General features: G+C 36.9%; 1 protein-coding gene across 7 annotated transcripts in view; it reads left to right on the forward strand.

Moving 5' to 3' along the window:
* Positions 1–21,718, forward strand: part of CPT1A (carnitine palmitoyltransferase 1A) — a 38,654-nt gene that overhangs the window by 5,545 nt on the left and 11,391 nt on the right. For 5 of the 7 annotated variants that reach the window (XM_084287736.1, XM_084287739.1, XM_084287737.1 and 2 more), the window contains 11 exons: positions 7,029–7,181; positions 8,331–8,470; positions 8,865–9,036; positions 12,231–12,332; positions 13,177–13,314; positions 14,166–14,243; positions 14,888–14,995; positions 16,364–16,451; positions 18,518–18,713; positions 19,717–19,905; positions 20,134–20,239. In XM_084287736.1, coding sequence (XP_084143862.1) covers positions 7,041–7,181; positions 8,331–8,470; positions 8,865–9,036; positions 12,231–12,332; positions 13,177–13,314; positions 14,166–14,243; positions 14,888–14,995; positions 16,364–16,451; positions 18,518–18,713; positions 19,717–19,905; positions 20,134–20,239 — 1,458 coding nt within the window. In that variant the 5' untranslated portion in view covers positions 7,029–7,040. Of the gene's footprint in view, positions 1–7,028; positions 7,182–8,330; positions 8,471–8,864; positions 9,037–9,861; positions 9,951–12,230; positions 12,333–13,176; positions 13,315–14,165; positions 14,244–14,887; positions 14,996–16,363; positions 16,452–18,517; positions 18,714–19,716; positions 19,906–20,133; positions 20,240–21,718 lie in introns of those variants that run through there. The other 2 variants (XM_084287741.1, XM_084287742.1) reach the window with 2 other exon arrangements.

The following is a 21,718-nucleotide window of genomic DNA, read 5'->3' on the forward strand; positions in this document are numbered from 1 at the left end:
TGTGGTAGCTCTACAGTTAAAGCTCTGTTTTTGAGAAAGGTTTTGTATTTATGCTCAACATGAGCAGCACTAATGAGAAACTGGGAATCTTGTTCTACGTGCAGGCTCTGCTGTAAATGGGATGCTACAGATACTGACTGCTGGAGTTTGGATGCTTTGTGTTGCACTCAGGCCATCCCGAGGGACTTTTTTAAGGGGATAATGAACTTTGCACGACTCGACTGAGAACTTTATTCTTCGTCTGTATTGATGTTTTGTTTTTTTTTTTTTTTCTTCTGAACCCAGCATTGAAATTCTAAACTTTGTCATTCTTTCCATGCCTTTGAAGGCGTTCTTCCAGCTCTCCATGTATTCTTTCCTGAAATGTTATGCCTGGTACATAAATATGTAAAAGGAAGATTAAAGAAGAAAAGCACGCTGTTTGTAAGGCACTTTGTGCAATTGCTTCTTTTTTCTATTCTGCTCTGTGTGTAGCGCTTGTTTTCTTCTCCCTGATTGCAGGACTCAAGATCCTTGAATGCGAAGTGTCCCCTTGCTAAAATAATACAGGATTTTTGTTTTATTTTGCTCTTATGCCAACAGTCCCAGAATGGTTGAGGCTGGAAGGGACCTCTGGAGGTCATCTTATCCAGCTGTCCCACCACTCAAGCAAGATCACCTAGAACTGGTTGTCCAGAATCACGTCCAGATAGCTCTTGAATATCCAAGGGACAGAGACTCCACAGTCTTTCTGGACAAGTAGTGCTGGGCCCCATCACATTATAAAATAAAATAAAAAATCCTCACGTTCAGATGGACCCTCCTGTGTTTCAGTGCGTGTCCAGTGCCTCTTGTTCTGGTACGGGGCACCGCTGAAAAGAGCCCTCCTCCGTCCTCTTTGCACCCTACCTTTCCGGTATTTATACCCTTTGATAAGATCCCTCCTGAGCAAGCCTCTTCTCCAGGCTGAACAGCCGTAGCTCTTTCAGCCTGCCTTCACAGGAGAGGTGTTTCAAGTCATCTTAATCGCTCTTCACTTAATTACTACCCTCTCCAGTAGCTTCATCTCTGGTACTGGGGAGCCTAAAACAGAATTCCAGATGAGGCCTCAGCGGCCCTGAGGGCAGGATTACCTCCCTTGACCTGTTGGCAAGGCTCTTCCTGATGTGTCCCAGGGCTCTGTGAACCTCCTCTGCTGCAAAGGGCCCCTTGCTGGCTCCTTGTGCAACTCGCAGGGTTGATTTCCAGCAGGTCTCCAGCGTGTGGTAATGCACCGGGTTGTGATGCAGGACTTTGCACTTCTCTTTGTTGACCTTAATGAGGTTTTAACCTGCCCACTTCTTCAGCCCATCTGAGTGGCAATACAACCCCCGGTCTGTCAGCCACTCCCACCTGTATGTCCATCTGCTGAATGGTGGTTCCTTCTTTTTTTTTTTTTTTTTTTTTTTTTTTTATTTCATGCTTATTTAAAAGGTTGGAAAGATACTACTTTTTCTGCTAAACATCTGAGAGGGTGCCAGTTTGATAAGACCTGAGAACTTCTGCAGAATTCAAATAGGCAAAGACATCCTTGATGACTGTTGCCCAGCTATACTTAAAGTCTTGCAAAAAATGTCTTTATGTTTGTGTAAGAAGAAATCCTGCTGCCTAATGTAAGTGTAACTGACAGAGGAACATCAATGGCAGAAATCTGAAGAGAAATAAGGAATATTCCAGGAAGAGAATTAGGCACCTCAGTGCTCATGATTATCTTACTTTTAGTATCTGGTATGAAGTGATCAGTTTCGGTCACGAGCAATTATGAGCAATTATTGGTTTATATAAACAAAATGCACTCGTAGTTTTGACTTTCCAAGGAAGTCGAAAATGCATATTTATATATTAGAGCTTAACTTGGAGAGACAAAATACTTGATTTGTCTTTTAAAACAAACACAGTGCGGGTGTTTTAGTGTTTTAACCCAGGGCTCTGATTCATTAAGTCTGTCCTTAGACTTGGCATTCAGTGATCTATCCTAAACCACCAAAATAATGTTAACAAATGAAGATGCAAATGGGATTTTTTTTTTTTTTTGGATGACCATTTCTTCTAAAAGCTGTGGCAAGCTCATCTCCTGAAGGAAGTTCAAATTGTTTTTCTTCCTTAGAGATGTGTGCATCTGTGTGAGGTTTCCAGGTTCTGCTGAATCCAGTAGCATATTTTAACTCTTAGCACGGGGCTATGTGATGCTGCAAGTCTGCCCACCACCAGCGAACAACAGTTTGGGTGTCAGAGATGTCTGTCTGAGAACTGTGGTAGTATTAAACCTCGCACAGGGTGGTATGTGATGGCATTCCCAGCAGTCACTGTTCTTCAAGAAAAGAGTCAACCAGTGACTGCCAAAGTAGAATCATTGAAGAGATTTGTTGGATGAACTGAGTTTGATTCTTGACAGATATATGCACCATATATAAAAGCTAATATACAAGTAGATGTCAAAATAGTATGAAGAGAGCTTCAGACTAAATTAATATTGCTTGAAGTGGGAGTCACAGAATTCTTTCACCCAGATTTTAGCTGTTCAGGGCTGTATGAATAAGATTTCTCTGTTTTTACTCTGCACTTGTTAATTTCCTTCCTTTGCAGGAGAAGGATCTGTGGATGTGAAAACTGCATTTAAGTAACGTCTCTTCCTGGTGACTGGACTATATCCAAGGAGAGATGGCTGGATTTTCCCTATTGCAAGAGGAGTAGGAATTAGAGAAAATGTATGAGTTGAGCAGGGGGCTAGGATGAGCTCTGAGATTAGAGGCAATATGGATATGGAGAGGAGTTGCTTTTTGTGATGAGGAGGTGCTGGCTTTCCTTAGCTTTTTTTTAAACACTCTCGTTTTATCCATATAAAGCCTATGAAATCTGCAGAAACATATTAAGGCTTATACTCAATAGCATTTCCAAAAGTATCTGATTCAGGAATTAATAACTTATTTCGCTCAATGCACACTAATACGTTTAACTCTTTTGTATGATGGCCTGGTGCTTTTTAAGATACACATGAAAATTCTTTCACTGTCTTTTTAGACATTGTGTTCTGTATTGTATCTCTCAGAGAGGTTACCAACCAGAAGTGTCTTCTTGCATGTCTGACTAAATGTTTCCTGGACATGGGATCTTTTTTAGCTTCAGATTTCCCAGAGCTGAGACCAACATCTCTTTGGAAATAGGAACATGTAGGCCCTAATATAAAGCTGGCTGTTTGGGGGTTTCACCCTGAAATCACTAGGACTGTGGGCATGAGAATCTAAAAAGTTAAACCTTGGTCTTTGTCGTGACAATGTCCTGAAATTGCAGAAACAGCACAATGAGGAGGTTTTATGTGTAGTAGACAAACCAACATAGATTTTACATTTTACCATTTTCAGACCATTAGATCTATCAGGGCTTGAGCCTCACAGCATGTTTTGTGTTTTCTTGACCAAAAATCTGACTTCCAACCTAGCAGTATTTTGTTTATAACAATGGAAAAATAATGTGGTAAGTTTTGATTGGCTCAAGATGCAGTATGAGAAGGGAGGAGGAGAAGCATTTGCAGCTGTTACAGCACGTTCAAATTGAACTAAAACCAGAAGAGAGCAGAGAACAGCTTTCTCCTTCAATAAAATAAAATTGAACCAAGTTAGGGGGCAAACGTGTCTGTCAGATATGTTAATTCTATAAAGGAACGCTCAAAAGTATGAAAATAACTGTTTAAGTTTACTTGTAGAAATTGTGTTCATCTTTCTCTTTTTTTCCTTTAAGACTTGGCCAAGCTGCTAAGGCCGTAAGCTCTTCGTTATGGCTCGCTGCTGGGAATAGGGCTAATTAACATATGCTGTACAGAAATATTTTGCTGACCAAAACGCCTTAAGTTAAAAGAAGTTATTGTTTCAGTCTTTGCTAGCTGATTGATGTGGGCTCTGCCTTACCAACAGTGGTAAGTGAAGTCTAAAATCTCGCGCATGCTCCTGCAGCCTGTGCTCTTTCACCTACTTTGTGAGCAAGCACGTGATGGCAGAGGAATGCAAAGGAGGGGAAGTGTACAGCAGCTTATGATTGAATTGGCCTTTAAGAGCTAAAAGAAGTGTTCAAAGAAAGGCACTCCAGGAAGTCTCTTTGGTACTTCGCCATCATAACTCAGAACAAACAAACTAGTCTTAAAGACTTATTTTCCTTCGGTAAAGGAAAAGGATATGAAAAGAAACAAGCCGTTTGGTTTTATATCTTTCAGGGTCAAGTAATACAGTCCTATAACCAAACCTGTCTTTGTTTTCAGGGCTTGTTTAATTGATTCAGGATTAGTTTTCACTTTTGCTTCATTTGGTAATAAGGAATATTTTCCCTATTGAAGCATATTTAATGATCATGCTAAATTTAGTGTCGTTAATATATCAGGTTGACGGTTTCTGATGAATGCTATTTATAACTTTTTCTACATTGGACAATAGAAACACATGCACTTCAGAGGGAGGGTTTACTGAAATCCTTTCTCTTCGCAAACCAGGAGGAGGATTTCCAGGCTGAGAAGCCATAGGGGACTTGAAGGGTAACAGAAACTAGTTCATCTGTTACTTTTATGTTCTGGGATGCCAGTGTCTTATTCTATGTGTGATCTGGAGAGCCAGGTGGCTCTTTCGAAATGAGTCTGTGGGCCTGATTCTCCACATAGGGATATGGTGTGTGTGTGTGTGTCTCTTTGTTTTTTTGTTTGTTTTTTTGTTTGTTTGTTTGTTTGTTTTTAACCCTGGTCTTAATAATAGCACTAAACTTACGATGAATTCTTTGATTGCTCTCTCCTTTTTTGAGCCCTGTTGTGTCCAGGGTGTGCCGTGTATTACTATTGCCTATTTCATCACTCACACAGTTTTGGCCTCAATGTAGAGCTGATGCACAGTTTACATGAATGAATACCCAGCTGACTGACTTCCTGATGCTTGCCAACAGCACGGCCCCTGCAAATGAGCGGTTGTTAGTGACTGAGTCATGAAGTGCTACAGATTGCAGTTGTTGCTACAGCATGCAGGACTTAAAGGTCCTGAGACTCATGTTAAAAGCTGATTTTGTTTCTTCATTGTCTTAATGAAATGCTGTACAAGCGTAGATCCAACTGCATTCTATCTGTACGGCATTGTGAGCTTTAGCTACTCTTCTGGAAGCCAAAAGTCTGATTCACCAGGATTTTGAGCCTCTAACACTTGAGCAGTGACTGATGGATTTGGGAGATCTCTGAATTACCATCAGCTGCTGTAGGAGCAGTTGTATTGCAGAGGCGGATCATTAGAGGCTGGCTGAGGGACAGGTACTTTACATATATTGCAGTCACTACTTGTTGGTCAACTGCCTTACTAGATATTGGGCAACAGCACTTATCTTGTTCTTCTGCCTAGTGCTCCTTCTCTTCCTATATTTATTTCCTAGGCCTGTTATTAATGTAGCATTCCCTTATAATCCTTACCATACACAGACCTTTTTACACCTTCTGTCCTCCAGATGGTTTTCACGTTATAGGATATTTCCAGCAAAGAGGAGGAGCATTATAGCATAATAGACTGCTTTTGAATTGCCCAGCTAAACTGCACTGGTTAGCTCTGACTTACTGTTTTACAAGGGATGAAGGTCAAGCAGAACTTAAGTTTTGCTAAGCAGTTTAAGCTTCAGATTTGTGGAAGAAATGTAAATTTAAGCATTTAGGATTCAAAAGGTATGAAGCAGTTGTACTTTTCTGTTTAAAGACAAATGCCAGTGCTACTTTAGAGCGCTTAGTGTTGATTACATTGTATTTTGTACCAGTAAAATGTGAAGTTAAAACCTGCCCTTGAATCCTGACCTACAAATGGGAATACGGATTCCTTTACCTCCCTGCTGTACTTCTAAGGGGATGATGGTTTTAAGTTTATGCACAGAATTTCTGGTAAGCTAATAAATGCGTGTGTACAACAGACTTTGTTATCACAGTGGTCTCCTCAGGAATATATGGACTAAACAACTTCAATGCTATTCATAGAGCCTGCCTAGAAAAATCTGTGTTTTGTAGACCATCTATGATTGTAGATGCTCAAACAACATTACTGTGATGATGAGTAGGGGTAACTTCCAGGGTATCTGTGTGGAAATGCTGCTTATGGAAAGAAAAAAGCTATGAAGATAAGTTGATAAAGAAGAACTTAAAAGTTCAATTCAAATTGACAGTATCCTCAGAGAGAGTTAAGACATGTATGTGAACTGGATCTCAGTTGGGTTTCTATTCTAACTGCTGGTGGATTTTATTTTAGCCTGGTATGCCTGCCCGTTATGATGGTCTTTCTTCTGTACTTGTGTTATTGTTGATTTGTTACGTTGGCATAATTAGTTCAATTAAATTTCCTCTTTACTTAATTTCAGATTTGTTTATATGAAGGTTACTTTTCTGATAGTTGTGTTTTTTTTCCCTGCTTGGCTTTAATTTTTGCATTTATTTGCTGGTGAGAACTGGGGCTGTGCTGTCGTATTGTTTTGACCTCTCAGCTTAAAAGTAAGGGAAGGAGACTATTTCAGAAGAAGGCATGGCCCAAAGCTGCTTTGTTTTGCTAGCTGAGTTGAAGACTTTAAATACCTTTTGTTTCTAAAATTATGGAAGAAAAAAAATCCCTTTATCATAGCAGAATGAGGTGCTACTTACCTGCAATACACTTCTTCTGAATATTATATCTTTAACTTCCTGCTCTGTGCTGGGGATTTATATATTAAGTGTACACACGATATTCAGCTTACTGAAGGCCTGCCAAAACGCTGAAATTATATATGAGTGTTTTGTCTCCATTTTCAGCAGCTGTGGTTAGAAGTAGTACCTTAATTAACATACTGGAGGCTCAGACTGAAGTGCAAGCATAGCCTGTGAAGAAGAGGGAAGTTCTGTGTGTAAATTTGTCATACTTTGAAATGTTTTCCAAAATGACTGTGGAGAAGACTTCTTGACAGAAATGGGCTAGTTCCCAGTACCTTCGAACAAAGTCTAATTTTTTTAATCTTTTTTTTTTTTTTTTTTTTTTTGACAGAACTCTTCAAAAATGGCGGAAGCCCATCAAGCGGTAGCATTTCAATTTACAGTAACTCCAGATGGGATCGACCTGCGGATGAGCCATGAGGCACTCAAACAAATTTATCTGTCTGGTGTCCATTCATGGAAGAAAAAGTTCATCAGATTCAAGGTACTTAAAATTAGTCAAGCCTACTAAATGTGAAGGTTATTCAGTGTTTCATAGATTTATCGAAGTTTTGTTTAAGCACAACTTAATTTTTATGCCTCTGTGGCAAATAAAGTTCCTTATCGTGAATGACTTGTATGGATTTTAGTTAACAAGAGATAGTAAGGAAGGTAGCACTGGCTGATGCTGTGCTAAAATGACAGTGTCAAGACTGCAAGGATACATCTTTTTGATCTGTTCTGTGGAAAGCAAGACAAAGCAGGTGTAGAAATTAATAGTAGTTTTAGTTATCTTCATAAGAGATGATGTAATTATGTAATCTTTTAGCACAGGTCAAAAATATAATTGTGACTTTAAAAGTCATGTCGCTTAAAAAAAAAAACAAAAAACAAAAAACAACACACAAACAACTGTACTCTTGATTTACATCTTTACCAAAATTAAATTTTTCAAATTACAGAAAATGTGGGGTATATTCAAGGCAGATCTTCAGGTAATTTTTGAAAGAGTTATACTATGTAATAATGTTTCTGATCTGTATTATGGATATAAATGAAACTGATATTTGATACAGATTTCTATGAATTTATTTGTTCATGGGATCCTAAATGTATCTATCTTATTAGTAAAAAGCTAGGTAAACTACCGGTTAATTTCAGCATCTTAACACTCAAATTTATATATTTTAAAGTAGTCTTAATAAAGATTTCTTAAAGCTTTGAGGACTGCTTCCATGACAGAAATTTTCCAGTTTTCAGTGTATTGTTTAGTAGAATATTTTCTGCCATTTATTCATTTAGAGAGGCCTGATCCAGAGCTAAGTGAGAATTATTGAAGTGCCATTTGCTCCAAGGAAGTTTGCTGACTTCAGTATTTTTAGTAAGACTTGAAGCACTGTCCGTATCATCTGCAAAGAAACTTTTGAAGTTCCTTTAATTATTGGTATTGTTGTGACAATATTCAGTAGCAGTTAAACTTCACTAAAATCCATTCCTTACTCATGAGTTAAGCACGTGTAAGAAAATGCTGGATAATCTTAACTTCTTGTTTAAAACTAAATGACTTAAATGTGTTGATTTTTGTTTCTTTCCATGGTAATATGAAGTCAACCACTTTGGTATGAAAAAATTATGTGAAGGCTTTTCTTTCCAGAATGGAATTATCACTGGTGTTTACCCTGCTAGCCCATCTAGCTGGCTTATTGTAGTTGTGGGTGTGATGTCAACAATGTATGCCAAAATTGATCCTTCTTTAGGAATAATAGCTAAAATCAACCGAACCCTTGATACAACGTAAGTAGCCTGAAAACTTACTGTTCTCTAAACCAAATCAGTTTGACAGGATTTAGATTAAGAGTATTTATATATAACTGTGTAAGTTTTTGAACAGTATGTTTGTGATAGAGTAAGCATAAATCTTAAAGCAAAAGGGTATGAAACATGTAGGTTGTTGTACCAGTATTACTGCATTGTTTTATGAGTGTTTGGGAAGCACAGTTGGTAACTTCTGTTGCCTTTGTTCTTCATGTATGAGAGGATGTTTGTAAAGGAGTTTAATGAAAATGGGCAAACAGGCTTCTGTAATGTCCGCCTGTAGTACCACGGGACTTAGGTTTGCAATATTAAGTTCTCTCTAAAACTTAAACTGCTGTTAACTGACAGATATTGCCTTTTTTTCTTAAAATAGTGGCTATATGTCAAATCAAACACAGAACATCGTCAGTGGAATACTTTTTGGCACAGGGCTTTGGGTTGCCCTTATTGTCACAATGCGGTACTCTCTCAAAATGCTGCTTTCCTACCATGGTTGGATGTTTGCTGAACACGGCAAACTTTCTGCAGGCACCAAGCTTTGGATGGTAAGGATATATTGTCTTTCTGTTTTATCTTAGTGTGCATCTGATTTGTTTTCAAGGCCCTAAAAAGTATAACTTTGTAGGTTTTTTTCATTCTCGCTTGCATTTCTGTATCCTAAGATGGGAGGCTGTTAAATATTTCTAATTACTATCATCTTTTTGATGCTATAATTAAACTGTTCAGTATGGCCTTGTAGAAGGAAGAGTAAACACTTCAAGAATAACTTCTAAATTTGCCAACGTCTTGGGACTCTGTGACTCAAATACCTACTTCTCTTGGCACGTGGCACCAAAAAATCTTGTTTTCCCCACAAACTGCTACCCTAATTCTTTGTTGAAGTTGAATGTTGGTGTTTCTAGTCATCCATTCCAAACTTAATCCCACGTTTGAAGAAAATAACATTAAATGTCCCTTCAATCAATTTTAGTGGTATGACTCCAAAAAGAGTTGGAGCAAAAACATGAGGTAGGTAGCTTGTCACACAATTTACACAAGATTTGAGTGATTTTGCTCCTCTCGATAATTGAGGTGCTTTGGAAAAGGATCTAAGAGGCTGTCATCTCCCTGAAAGGCAGTGATGAGTGTCAAGTGAGGGAATATACATATAGGTGCTCCAAAAATGAAGCGACTTTTGTTACTAAGACTTGGTTGTTTTAACTCTCTTTCCAATATTAATGTAGAAATAATTAAAGTGCTCTACTAAGATAAAATAAGTGTCTCTAGCCTCAAAAATTAACAGTTATGTTTAACAATATGTAATGATTTATTATGGAAGGTAATCAACAACATCCAGAATATAGATTAAAATAAAATTTCATTTGTAACAGATGAATATTAAATTTCTAATCACTAGTTTCTCCTGGAAGCACTGTCAAGAGCCTCATGACTCGAATTTGTACAGTACAGGCTCTGAATGGTAAGGCTTTCTGTCAGTTGCTTGAAGCTCCCGCTGTCAGGGTTTTCAGCATGTCTTACCAAATAGATGTGTCAAAGCTCTTAATCTTAGCTTATAACGCCAGCCTTCAATAGTGTGAACTGTAATGCTACTTACCATGCCCTGTTGTGTATTATATTTATATACTTCCCTATATTATAGGTTGCATATATTTTTTTCTATTTTCTTGTGCGTTACATATGCTTTAGAAACAAGTCTCTATATAAATATATGCCCAACAGTGTCCCATCTCTCCTTAATATGAATCTTTATTTTAATTCCTTACCTTTTCTTCAGCTAGTTCCAACAAAAGAGAAGACTGGTTTCCCTAATGAAAGTACCAAGTACCTTAGCTTTCTAGATTTTTATCATCCAGGAGAGGTTTCTATGTGTATGTTTGGGGTTTTTGATTTTTTTTCAGCTGCTTTTCATGCTCATTAACAGCATGAAAATATTAGCATGGGTATATTGTTCTCTGTTCAAATAGTCGTGCAGATAGAAAACTTGAGCTGTGATTCAGTCACTGTATAAATTGATTTGCAGGCTGGATGAAAATTCCAGCCTCTAAATAAGTCAAATTTTTTGATCAGCATGAGGGGAAATTCCAAGTATTAGTTGCAGTTTAAAAATAACAAAAGACAAACATTCTTGGAACAGATGCAACATGTGCAAGAATGAGATCATTTGCTGTGTCTGGATATGAAAGTAGAGAAGTAATTATGGATATGTGTCTGTCAGTTCAATTTAATGGTCTCAAACTGTTAAATTCTCATTGAGTTTAAGAGAAATACTGTGAAATGTTTTCTGTCTGTCAGTTGAGCAGGTACTTTCTTTCTGTCTGAAGAAAGTGTCAGCCTTGCCTGAGTTCTGGAATAAGATTGTCTTCATGTAAGGAAAGTAGGTTTTTCTGTGAAACGCTGAGTGTTTTTCTCATTCAGCTTTAAATTTGTCTCATCATGAAGCACATTCAGATTTCATTGGGCTGATCACTGTGGCACATCTAACAGATCTGTTTGTTGCAGGGAGGTCTTTGTTGCTAACACAAACTCTTAATGTCTGTGCTGCCTGAAACAACCTCCTGTAGCTGTGCTGACCAAGGAAATTGAGAGGAGTGAATATTTTAATAAGTAGCCTTGTCAGTTGTTTGTAATTTGGGTATAGAGGGCAAGTTCTTGCAATTAAACAGTGAAAGGAAATCCTCAGTTTTCTTCTGTCTTCAGACTATTAGACCATTTAGTATGTTGAACTGTGTGCAATGTGCTGTGTAGTCTGTTGGGCCCAGATTGGATTTCACAATAAAGGTTCCACTGGATCAGTGGTTTAATGCTTGTTTTTACTTTCATGCTGAAATGGGGTGATGGTTCCAATATCTTTGTGTATAATCTAGAAGCTGCATGGTCTAGACTTTCAGCCTAGTGCATGTCACAGCTCAGAGGCAGTCACAGATAGAAATGCTGCTTCTGTCTTCAATCTCATGGAAAAGTAGGGACTGCTCTGAAATCTGAAGCTGAAATGGTAACTGTTGGCTTTTGTCTGTTTTGTTTGGTTGTGGTTTGTTTTTTTTTTTTTTTTTTTTTTGATAACAGAAGGACTGAGTATAACACCGGCATGCTCACACAACTTGATGTGTTCAAATTGTGCAGTAGATTACCTGGGACAGTCTCATGCTTAAAGAAACTCCCTGTAAATCTATAATACTGATACTGAGCTCTAACTGTGGAAAATATCAAGTCATGATTCCAAACCATTATTGTTATTTTTAATGATGCCTGTAGTTATCTAAGATCCTTAGCTGAATGAGGGCTTGATAATGAATCCTGTTTTAAAGTACAATGTAGGGTGTTTCTTTTTACTGCCTATTATAAAAGTGAAATATCAACAGGTAGACTCGCTTCTTTAGCCTTCGCAGAGGAAATGTGTGAAGAAACAAAGCACTAAGTAACCATCTCTGTTTTTCTTTGAGATCAAAGTGTGCCACACAAGAACAACAGTATTGCTTAACAACTAAAAGATTGTGTGGGAAGACAGGAAGACTCCATGACACAATTTCTGCAACTGACACAATGTTTTAACCTTTAGGAAGTTAGTTTCTGTCAGTGCCTTTTTAACTTTGTGAAACAATGATAAAGGTGGTAGTTTGCTAAATGTATCGCTTACTGATGAAAGGAACTCAGAGCTATGTTATTCCTTATTACTTTTGTCACTTTCCTTTGTGGAATCTAATAATTTGGGGTGTGTATTTTGGTTTTGTTTTTTCTTCAGTCACTTGTAAAGCTCTTCTCGGGACGTAAGCCCATGTTGTACAGTTTCCAGACGTCTTTACCACGACTGCCAGTTCCAGCTGTCAAAGACACAGTCAATAGGGTATGTTGAACTTAGTTCACTTTCCTTAGTAAGGTTTAGTCAGTATTTAGATACCATTGTGATTTTGTTTGACTGTTTGGTTTTGTTTTGTTTTCCCATGTCTTTTAAAATCATTGCATGGTAGTATTAATGTTGTCTAATGGATTAAAATGTCTCCATAGAAATTAAAACAAGGCCTATGACAAATCACTAAAACCAACGACAGTTTGAAGCTGGCTTGCTTCATGTTGAACAATATGATATCAACTTACATAACGCTGTCCAATGAAATGTGACTTCCAGGGCTTCTGATACATCTTGGTTTTGTTGCATTCCCTAACGCATACAGAAAAGTGTTTTATGAAACAAAAGTCTTGCAGCAAAGTAGGGCAGTATGTCATAGAAGCTGAAGATTTGATTTTATTGTTTTTGAGACAAAAAAAAAAATTCTCTGCATCATGCTAAAGAAGCAGAATCATTTAATTTCTAAGGAAGAAAAACAATTCCAAAAGTTTCCAACTTATTTTGAAAAAGGAAAAAAGAAACAAGTTAACGCTTATATACTGAGTTCTTCAATACAATAAGTACTTTAAGATATGTTCTGCTCTTGAGGGGAGAATGTATGTTAGAAAAGTGACCTTTTTCACTTGCAATTTGCTGACAAATATGTAGAAAAGATCTAATTTTTGTACTTCACAGGCAAATATTTAGAATAGAGTATAGTCTTAACTGTAACAACATAACATTTGAAACCTTATGTATTCAGTCTGAATACCCTGTCTACTGTTCAAATATTTTGTGTAGAAATGATAAGAAGCTACATGTCGGTGACTACACTGATGCTGATTCTTTTCCTGTGTTCTAGTATCTGGAATCAGTCCGGCCACTTATGAATGATGAAGAGTTCAAAAGAATGGAAGGTCTTGCCAAAGACTTCGCATTTAATTTAGGACCAAGGCTTCAGTGGTATTTGAAGCTAAAATCCTGGTGGGCCACAAACTATGTAAGTAGATAAACAGGAGACTTAACTATTCAACTGACCTTATTTTATTTTCTCTTTGTTGCATTTTTGGCTTAACATTTAAAAAGGAATGAATGTTGCAGAAAGCAACTGAAATTGACTAATATTTGTGTAAAGTGGAGACCACTTGATTTGCACAGAAATGATTTGATCTGGGATTTAGTAAACAGTGTCGCAAATGGAACTTGAAAGAGCGGATCTTCATTTCTATGTTTATTCTTCTGGAGCTGGTAATTTAGCTGTAATGATTGCTTTTAAGCTGTTCATTACCGTGTTAAGATTTATAATTCAACACTGGGTGTGGCTGACCAGATAGAAGAGGGATTTAGGACAATTTTTTTATATAGAACAGGTAAAGCATATGAAAGTGAAGTAAAGAATCATAACAAATATGTAGTTTTTTATCAAAAAGAAAATCCAGACTCCAATACCATAGTGAGAACTGTGCAGCATAATTCCTTCCTGAGGTATTATCTAAAATATAGCTGTACGAATTAGTCTGAGGTAAATTATGATGTTCTACAGTTACCCTGGCATACTTCACATTCAGGAGATCTGATGCATTTTAAACATTATATGAAGATGATGCCTTCAGAAGCTTATGATCAGTGAGCTAGAGCTGAATTTATTTTTTTCAACCTTTGTTGTTGTTTTCCCCTAAATATTAACAGAATTTAGTGGAGGATTTTGGTTTGTTTGCGTGTTCCCTAAGTGAAAGGGCAAGCTAACAGTTTTCATGCTGCTTCTGTGTGGAGTGTTGTCGAGTCATTAACATAAACACAAACTATGGAAGTGATGAGGTCTTACTCATTTTCTTGTTCTTCATGCTGCAGGTTAGTGATTGGTGGGAAGAATATATCTACCTTAGAGGACGTGGACCAATTATGGTTAATAGTAACTATTTTGCAATGGTAGGTAAATGCTGTGAACATCTTGTCTGCCATAGAACCACTGTAAAATTTCTGCCAGTGATTTTTTTCATTTCTTCTGTTTTGGAACTCCAGTTTGTGGTGATTTTCTTTCTTGAGTATAACCTGAAACTAATATCTTAAGTACAGTGCTATTTTCATAATAAACTTAGCACATCTGTCATTTAAGCAGACTCATGCAGTAATGAGTTGTTATCCAGTTCTGTACTTATTGCCACAAGCAATCTTTAAAATCTCAATGTAAAACTTTCATTAGTAACACAGCTGTATGTTCTTATTTACAAGTTTACTTTCTGTACAGACATTTGCAAAAGACCCTTATGTTAAAAACAAAATTAGGAAATACTGTAGTCTTGAATTTAACTTTTTAGTAATAGTATTTGGAATGACTAATAGCTGTCATGTAGGTTTTCAGACTGATGCTGTTTAAGGAGACTTTGACTACTGAAGAAATTTTAAATTCGAAGTCGTCAAGTCACTGCACTAGCATACTTCATTATATTTTAAAGCCTCTTCTTTACTGACCAGAATAAACTGTAAGAAAAAAATGAATGAGAAGTACTGAGTATTTTTTTTCCCAATGTAGTATGGTGATAATTAACTTAAAATTCTTATTTGTTCTACAGGACTTCCTTTATTTAACACCCACAACCCTACAGGCAGCTAGAGCTGGTAATGTTATCCATGCCATCTTGCTCTACCGGAAAAAACTGGACAGACAAGAAATCAAGCCAGTATGTATATAAGTTTAAATGGCTTTTGATCTCTTCCAGCACAGCCAGTAAGAAGTTGATCTGTTTTTCTGGAGCAGGAAAGGAGAGGAATATCTTATGCCAGAACAATAAGTAAGGTGCAGCTAGATCTGTGATCTTAAAACATTTTGGTTGTCACCTGAATTGCATGTAGGCAGAAAGTACCAGCTATCAGAAACACAGACTTCAGTCATGCTAACTGACTTCAGTATTTGAAACTGACGTACCTATTTGCCCAAAAGAAAATAGGATCTTCCACTTGTGTATGTTAATCGTACCACCTCACAAATTATTGGTATGTACCAAGCACGTAATGGTACTTCCAAGCCACTGAAGTCTGAAAATCTCATAGGAAAACATTTCCATATTTCTTGCTAATACTGGCTTTAAGGATGGATTTTAAGTGGAGTAGCATATGAAAGTTGTATGCTACACCGAATGCCATAATGCTTGCTATATTTTCATGTTGTTCTTTTGGATTTATGCTCATAATTATCTAGCTTAGTAGGTCCACCAAATATGATGAATGTATTTACTTAATTTATCAAGATGGGAAATAAAAATCTGCAGTGTATAGCTGAATTTATTCGTTTCTTAACCTGATGCAACAATGATGCTAGAGAAACTAAAAAAAAAAAAAAAAAAAGTCTTTGAACAGAAGTGTAGAAACACTTGATTTCCACTAGATATGTACCTCATACCATTCTGACTCTGCACTCGCTGCCTGAGGCAAGGAGTAGACCCTGAGGTTAAGAGTGGGCCAGTGGTAGCCTAAGGGTAGATGACATGAAAATCCTATGGAGAGTTGTGCTGAATTGTAGGCAGCAGAGATAGGCAAGATGAATCCCATTCTGAATTTCTATCCCGCTCTGTGACTGTGTGTTGTAGTGAACAAATATTGTTAAAGCAATTAAGGAGTTCTGTTGAAGATCATGGCAGGGGTGTAATTAGTTGTATGCAACTGCATGTCTGAGAAATTGGAACTTTTTAAACCTCCTTCTGGCTGTTTAGGAACAAAAAAAGAAGTGAAGAGGTAATGCTTGCTGCATGTGTATCTTTTGCATCCAGACTGACCATAGAGAGATCCTTGGATTTCTGATGCTAACTAGTTTTAGTTATGCCTCCTGAAGGGAGAGCTTTGGTAAGGTGAGGGGGGATGTGGAAATGCAGCTACTGGAATGTCAATGAAACTTTCCGCATGTAGTTGAAGTCAAGATGAGGACCACAAAAAAACAGATGCATTATAAATCCCATTGTTCTACAGCCTGTTTTTTAACCAGACTGTTTTTCCTTCCTTGTTAATATTCTAACTGTATACAAATTACAATTTAATGTGTATTTGTGGTACAGATTCTTCTGATGGGATCAACTGTTCCGCTCTGCTCAGCTCAGTGGGAGCGGATGTTTAACACATCCCGTATTCCAGGGGTGGAATCAGGTAAGCAGGACCATCCAAGGAGAAAAAAACATCATGGAATTTACAGTTTAGGGAGAATTTTCTGCTAAAATCGTATTTTCCCATGTAAGGATCTGAAAGACAGGACACCAATAGTGTTGTTTCTGAAGAAGTAATGAATTGCCATAAAGTGTATAGATGACTTCTCTTTCAGAGTAATTTTGAAAGTTTAGTGTTTTTTTGTCTCTTTCTTTATAAGATGACTTCAAGAAATTGTTTGCCCCATATTTTTAATGTGTATATAACCTTTACTTTTTTTCCATTCTGCTCTTTCAGGTTCCTTTTTGATATCTGTTTTTTTGTGAAAGTTGTGTTCCTTTATCAAAGTTATTTTAAAATATGTCATCTCTTGTTTTTTTTCCTTTCTGTTTATTATTCACAATAACATCATAATGTATTTTTCTCAATATGAGCAACAGTATTGTTTACGTGGTTTACAGGCAGTCTTAGTCCTGTCAGTTTCTTTCAATGCCAGTATTGCCTTGACACTTGGTATGCACTGTAAGATAACAGATAAGTGAAATCACCTGTAATAAGGAGATTGTCCAAAACTTTCTCTGTAATGCATTAAGAAAATGTATACAGTGTTGGTGGTGGTGAGCTCCTGTCCTACCCTAACTCTAGTAATGGTCTGATTATCCTAAGTGATGAGTAACTAAATTTTCACATCTTAGTGTTGAATAAAGGGAGGCAGCTGTTGAATTACAGTAGGGTCATTTTCATCTCAGTCTGCTTCTGCAACTTCTACATACTGCGGAACATTACAAATACGTTTATATGATCACCACAAGCAATCATATTAGCTCAGCCCCAAAAACATTTGTATCTGCAAGTTAGTTCAAGTTAGTTACAAGATAGTTCATGTGTACATTCTCATTGTAGGTGTAAACATGCTCTCATTACATACAACAGAAGTTGAATACATCTTGAGGGAACGCAGATGTGTGCATTCGTTAATAATGCCTATAGATAGAAAAGCAGGGTTTGTCACATTCTACTTTCGGTCCTCTCTCATTTAGGTCCTCTCATTTTCACTTTAGGTCCTATGCCTGTTGAAGTTAGTCATGTAACTCTGGGGTAACTCCAGCTCCTCAATTTTTATTTTTATTTTAAAATGCCTTCCATGATGTTATGAATCTGCATGTTCGATTGCGCTTTCCAAGTGATAGTGGTGCTCTTTAATAGTATAATAGGCTCACAGAAGCATGAAAATGCTTCTGATCAATGGATGGAGCATACCTGTCTAAACTTCATTAAGTGTTCTATACTTTATTAAGAGTTCTATACTTTGAGTGCTCTGAGCACTCTTTCCTGGTGCAACAGTTCTCAAATTTCTCAGAATCATGACTTAGGCTTTTTTTCTTTACCATCTCCTTAACTGGTCTCCTCAGATGCATAAGAATGAAAACAGTTCTTTGGAGTAGTGAAAGAACTGAACAGTTTTCATCAAATGAGGACTTTTCCTGGCTGCTTACAAACCTTCACTTGAGGTTTGACACAATGCCTTCATGACATAAGTTTAGGCTTATCCCAATTGGATTTATATTTGTAAATAAAGTGAGGACAAACTTGCGGCCTAGGTTTCTTCTTCACTGACTACTGTAATGTGACACTTCATGCCTATAGAGGTAGTATTCTGTCTGCATGTGCCAGGGTAAGCATGAAAAAAAGCTTATGAACATGGATGTACCTTCTGCCAGACTTACCCAGCATGTTCTCTTGCTGACTGCTTCATCAGGCTACACTGGTACTGCTTACTTTTTGGATACAGAAATGCAGATGTAGTTGCTTTAGTTGTCTCCACCATGGAACTGTTACGTGATTACCAAATCTGGGTATTTGACTGTTTCGTGCAGCAATCTTTGTGTACTAAAATCCTGAATTAACGTGTGGGAGTGGTACCTCTTATTCTACATTTTATTTCTTTGTTAAAATAAGCAAGCTGTGGCTAACTGGTAATACATACAGCAGGCGTTTGATGTTATATAGTGTGTTATTGGTATTTTGAAACTTCAGCTTTCTTCTCACGTAAGTGATTACAATTCTAGATACTCTCCAGCATGTGAAAGACAGCAAGCACATTGTTGTGTACCATAAGGGGCGTTACTTCAAAGTGTGGCTGTACCATGATGGTAGACTGTTGAAACCTCGAGAAATTGAACAGCAGATGCAAAGAATTCTTGATGATGATTCAGAGCCTCAGGCTGGTGAAGCAAAACTTGCAGCTCTTACTGCAGGAGATAGGTATGGTTATTATCATTTTTTTTTAAATTAATATATTAAGAAGTATATTGCTGACATGTAACGGCTATGCGGCCCTTTGTAATAACAGGGAGTTAAAAGTAATTTTGCAGTGTCAGTGCTGTATACAGGCTCCTTACACTTAGCTGAAAAGCGGGGGAACTCTGCTTTAATTGTTTGCTGTAAGAATAGTAATTTGAAGCTTTTCAGTGTTAAGCATATTGAACTAAAGCTTAAATCTGCTCTGAGGCTTCCTGGCATCTTAAAGAATATCCTAAAATTTAAGATAGAGAATGTTAATTCAGTAACTGCTGTTCTATATTTATGACTTGCACCTACAAAATAAAGCAGCATATACTCAGTTCTAGGTGCAAGATCAGTTATTTGTTCAGTTACTAAATGTAGATCTATGCTATACGTTTGGGGTGCAGCAGACATGTTGAACTTCTGAAGAGTAAGGTGTGCATGTGTGATGATATCATTGGATGGTTTGGCTTGGAAAGGACTTCACAAGTTCATCAAGTTCCAACCTCGGTGCCATGGGTAGGGACACCTTCCTCTACACCAGGTTGCTCAAAGCCACATCCAGAGACAGAACATAAACTTCTCTGGGAAACCTGTTCCAGTGTCTCAGTGCCCTCTGAATAAAGAATTTCGTGCTGACGTCTAATCAAAATCTACTCTTTTAGTTTCTTTTAGTTTGAAACCATTACAATTGTCCTATCGCTATGCTCCCTGATCAGGAGTCCCTCTCTAGCTTTCTGTAGGCCCCCTTTAAGTACTGGAAGGGTGCTATAAGATCACTTTGGAATTGATAATGAATTGCTTCCTAGCTTTGCATTATATCTGTGTTCTTAGAATTTCCCCTTCTGATGTAGTTTAAACATAGTGAAAGTAGTAGCTTTGAATTTGATAAAAGTAGGAGAAATGTTGCATAGTGATTTTAAGGGTAATAAAATATTGACTGATTTTTGTAACTTGGCTGTAAACCAAATTCTTTCTGCAGAATACCATGGGCTAAGGCTCGACAGACTTATTTTAGCCGTGGAAAGAACAAACAGTCTCTAGATGCTGTTGAAAAAGCAGCATTTTTTGTGACGTTGGATGACATCGAGCAAGGGTACAAGAAGGAAGATCCAGGGAAGTCACTGGATGCATATGCAAAGTCCCTAATACATGGCAAATGTTATGACAGGTACAGTATCGATTCTGTGGAAAACATCTTATTTTTAGAATTTTGCTAATACATGAGTTAGTGACTTCTAAGCCAATAAGTTTGTCTGTTTATTAAAAAAAAATAAAAATCAAACCCAAACAAAAAAGCATTGTGCATTTGAATGTCTTTTTGATAGAGATGAAGATACAGTGTAAAAATGTTCTTAAAGTATAAAAATCCATAACATAATCTCAATTTCTTTTGTAGGTGGTTTGATAAAACATTTACTCTTGTAGTATTCAAAAATGGCAGAATGGGTCTGAATGCAGAGCATTCTTGGGCAGATGCGCCTATTGTTGGACACCTGTGGGAGGTAAGTGTTTTATTTAAAAAAAAAAAAAAAAAAAAAAAGGAACGTAAAAGATAACATTATTTGGTCCTCTGAAGATCATTGGATTTGTCTTCAGTCCCCTGCATTTATTGAGCTGATGAGGATTTACGGACCTCTTTCAGTTTTGTCTATTTTCGGTTTTACACAGCAACTACAGAATTTTTTTTAAAATGCTTAGGAAGTTGCTATGCCTTAAATTTAAGTCTTAATTGTATTTTAATGACAACAGATGCATTCACAGAAAAGTGATACAGCATTCCATCCCGCTTGTTTATAGTATTCAGTATAAATACACTGTTGCCTGTTTAACACAGCATTTTATGGTGCATATATGCATGCTTCTGAAGCATTTAAGCTTCCTTGTGCTATCCAAACCCCGTGCTTATTTTTAAAATTTAGATATAGGCTGGAGTATAACTTTTCCTCTAAGCCATTTTTTATGAGGTGTAGACTGATATGTTGTTTTAATTAGCTCGTTTCACTGCAGTGAATGGGATGAAGGCACTTTTTAACAGATTTCTCCATCATGAGCATAGTTTATTGCCTGAAATCCTATTTGAATGTTTTTTTTTTCTCTCGAAGCTTAATCCTATAAACAGTTATGTCTCAATCACTCATAAATATTAGCTAATTCTAATTTCATTATGTATTTGTGCAAATGGGACTCAGGCCTGAATGATGCCCCCAAGTCATGTCCTGATTTTATTATCTGAGAGCATCTATTTGTAAGAACAAGAAGTCCTAATTGCATTCGCTAACCAGGGGAGAATGTCAAAACTTGTTTGAGGTTGACTGGACTGTCTAGTTCAGACCAGCTGTTCTGGGTAATGGAAAAGTTACTTGTCAGTGACTATACTAAGATATACTTAGTTCATTTGTTTGTTCTTACTCTTAGATTTTCCCTTTTCTGCGAAGAATTACAAAGCTCAAAATAAACTGAGAAGAATTCAGTTTCCTAGGAAATTATCTATTGTTAGGTGTTTATTATACACGGTGTGTTTTGTAGATATAATGATTTTTTTCATAGTTGGCATGTTCTGTCATCTAAGTGAGAAAGTTAAATTAAGAGACTGGAAATATGTATGTATGTGTAACAGACTTTTGTCAAGTTTTTTTCTTTCCATGTTGAGCAGATTGAAATCTGCTTTGTGTTTTTACATTGAGGATGTCATTTGAAATCATATGAGGTAGAAATTTTTTATCCTGTCATTCAGGTTGTATTGTCCATCCTGAAAACATTCCACTTCCTCACACAAGAAGTCTAATGCACATATATAAACACTGAATAGGATGCAAATCTTAAAGAGAATTAAAGATTTCTGATAAAATTTTTGCAAGGATATGCACTTAATCTGAAATAAACTTTTTTTTGATGATAACCTTGCAGAAACTCTTCAGAATCAAAATTGAACAAAGTTTGTGAAATATAAGACTCTAAGACTTTTTGTTACTACTGCTAAG

Source organism: Netta rufina, assembly GCF_964035555.1.
Source record: "Netta rufina genome assembly, chromosome: 5".
Lineage (NCBI taxonomy): Eukaryota > Metazoa > Chordata > Aves > Anseriformes > Anatidae > Netta > Netta rufina.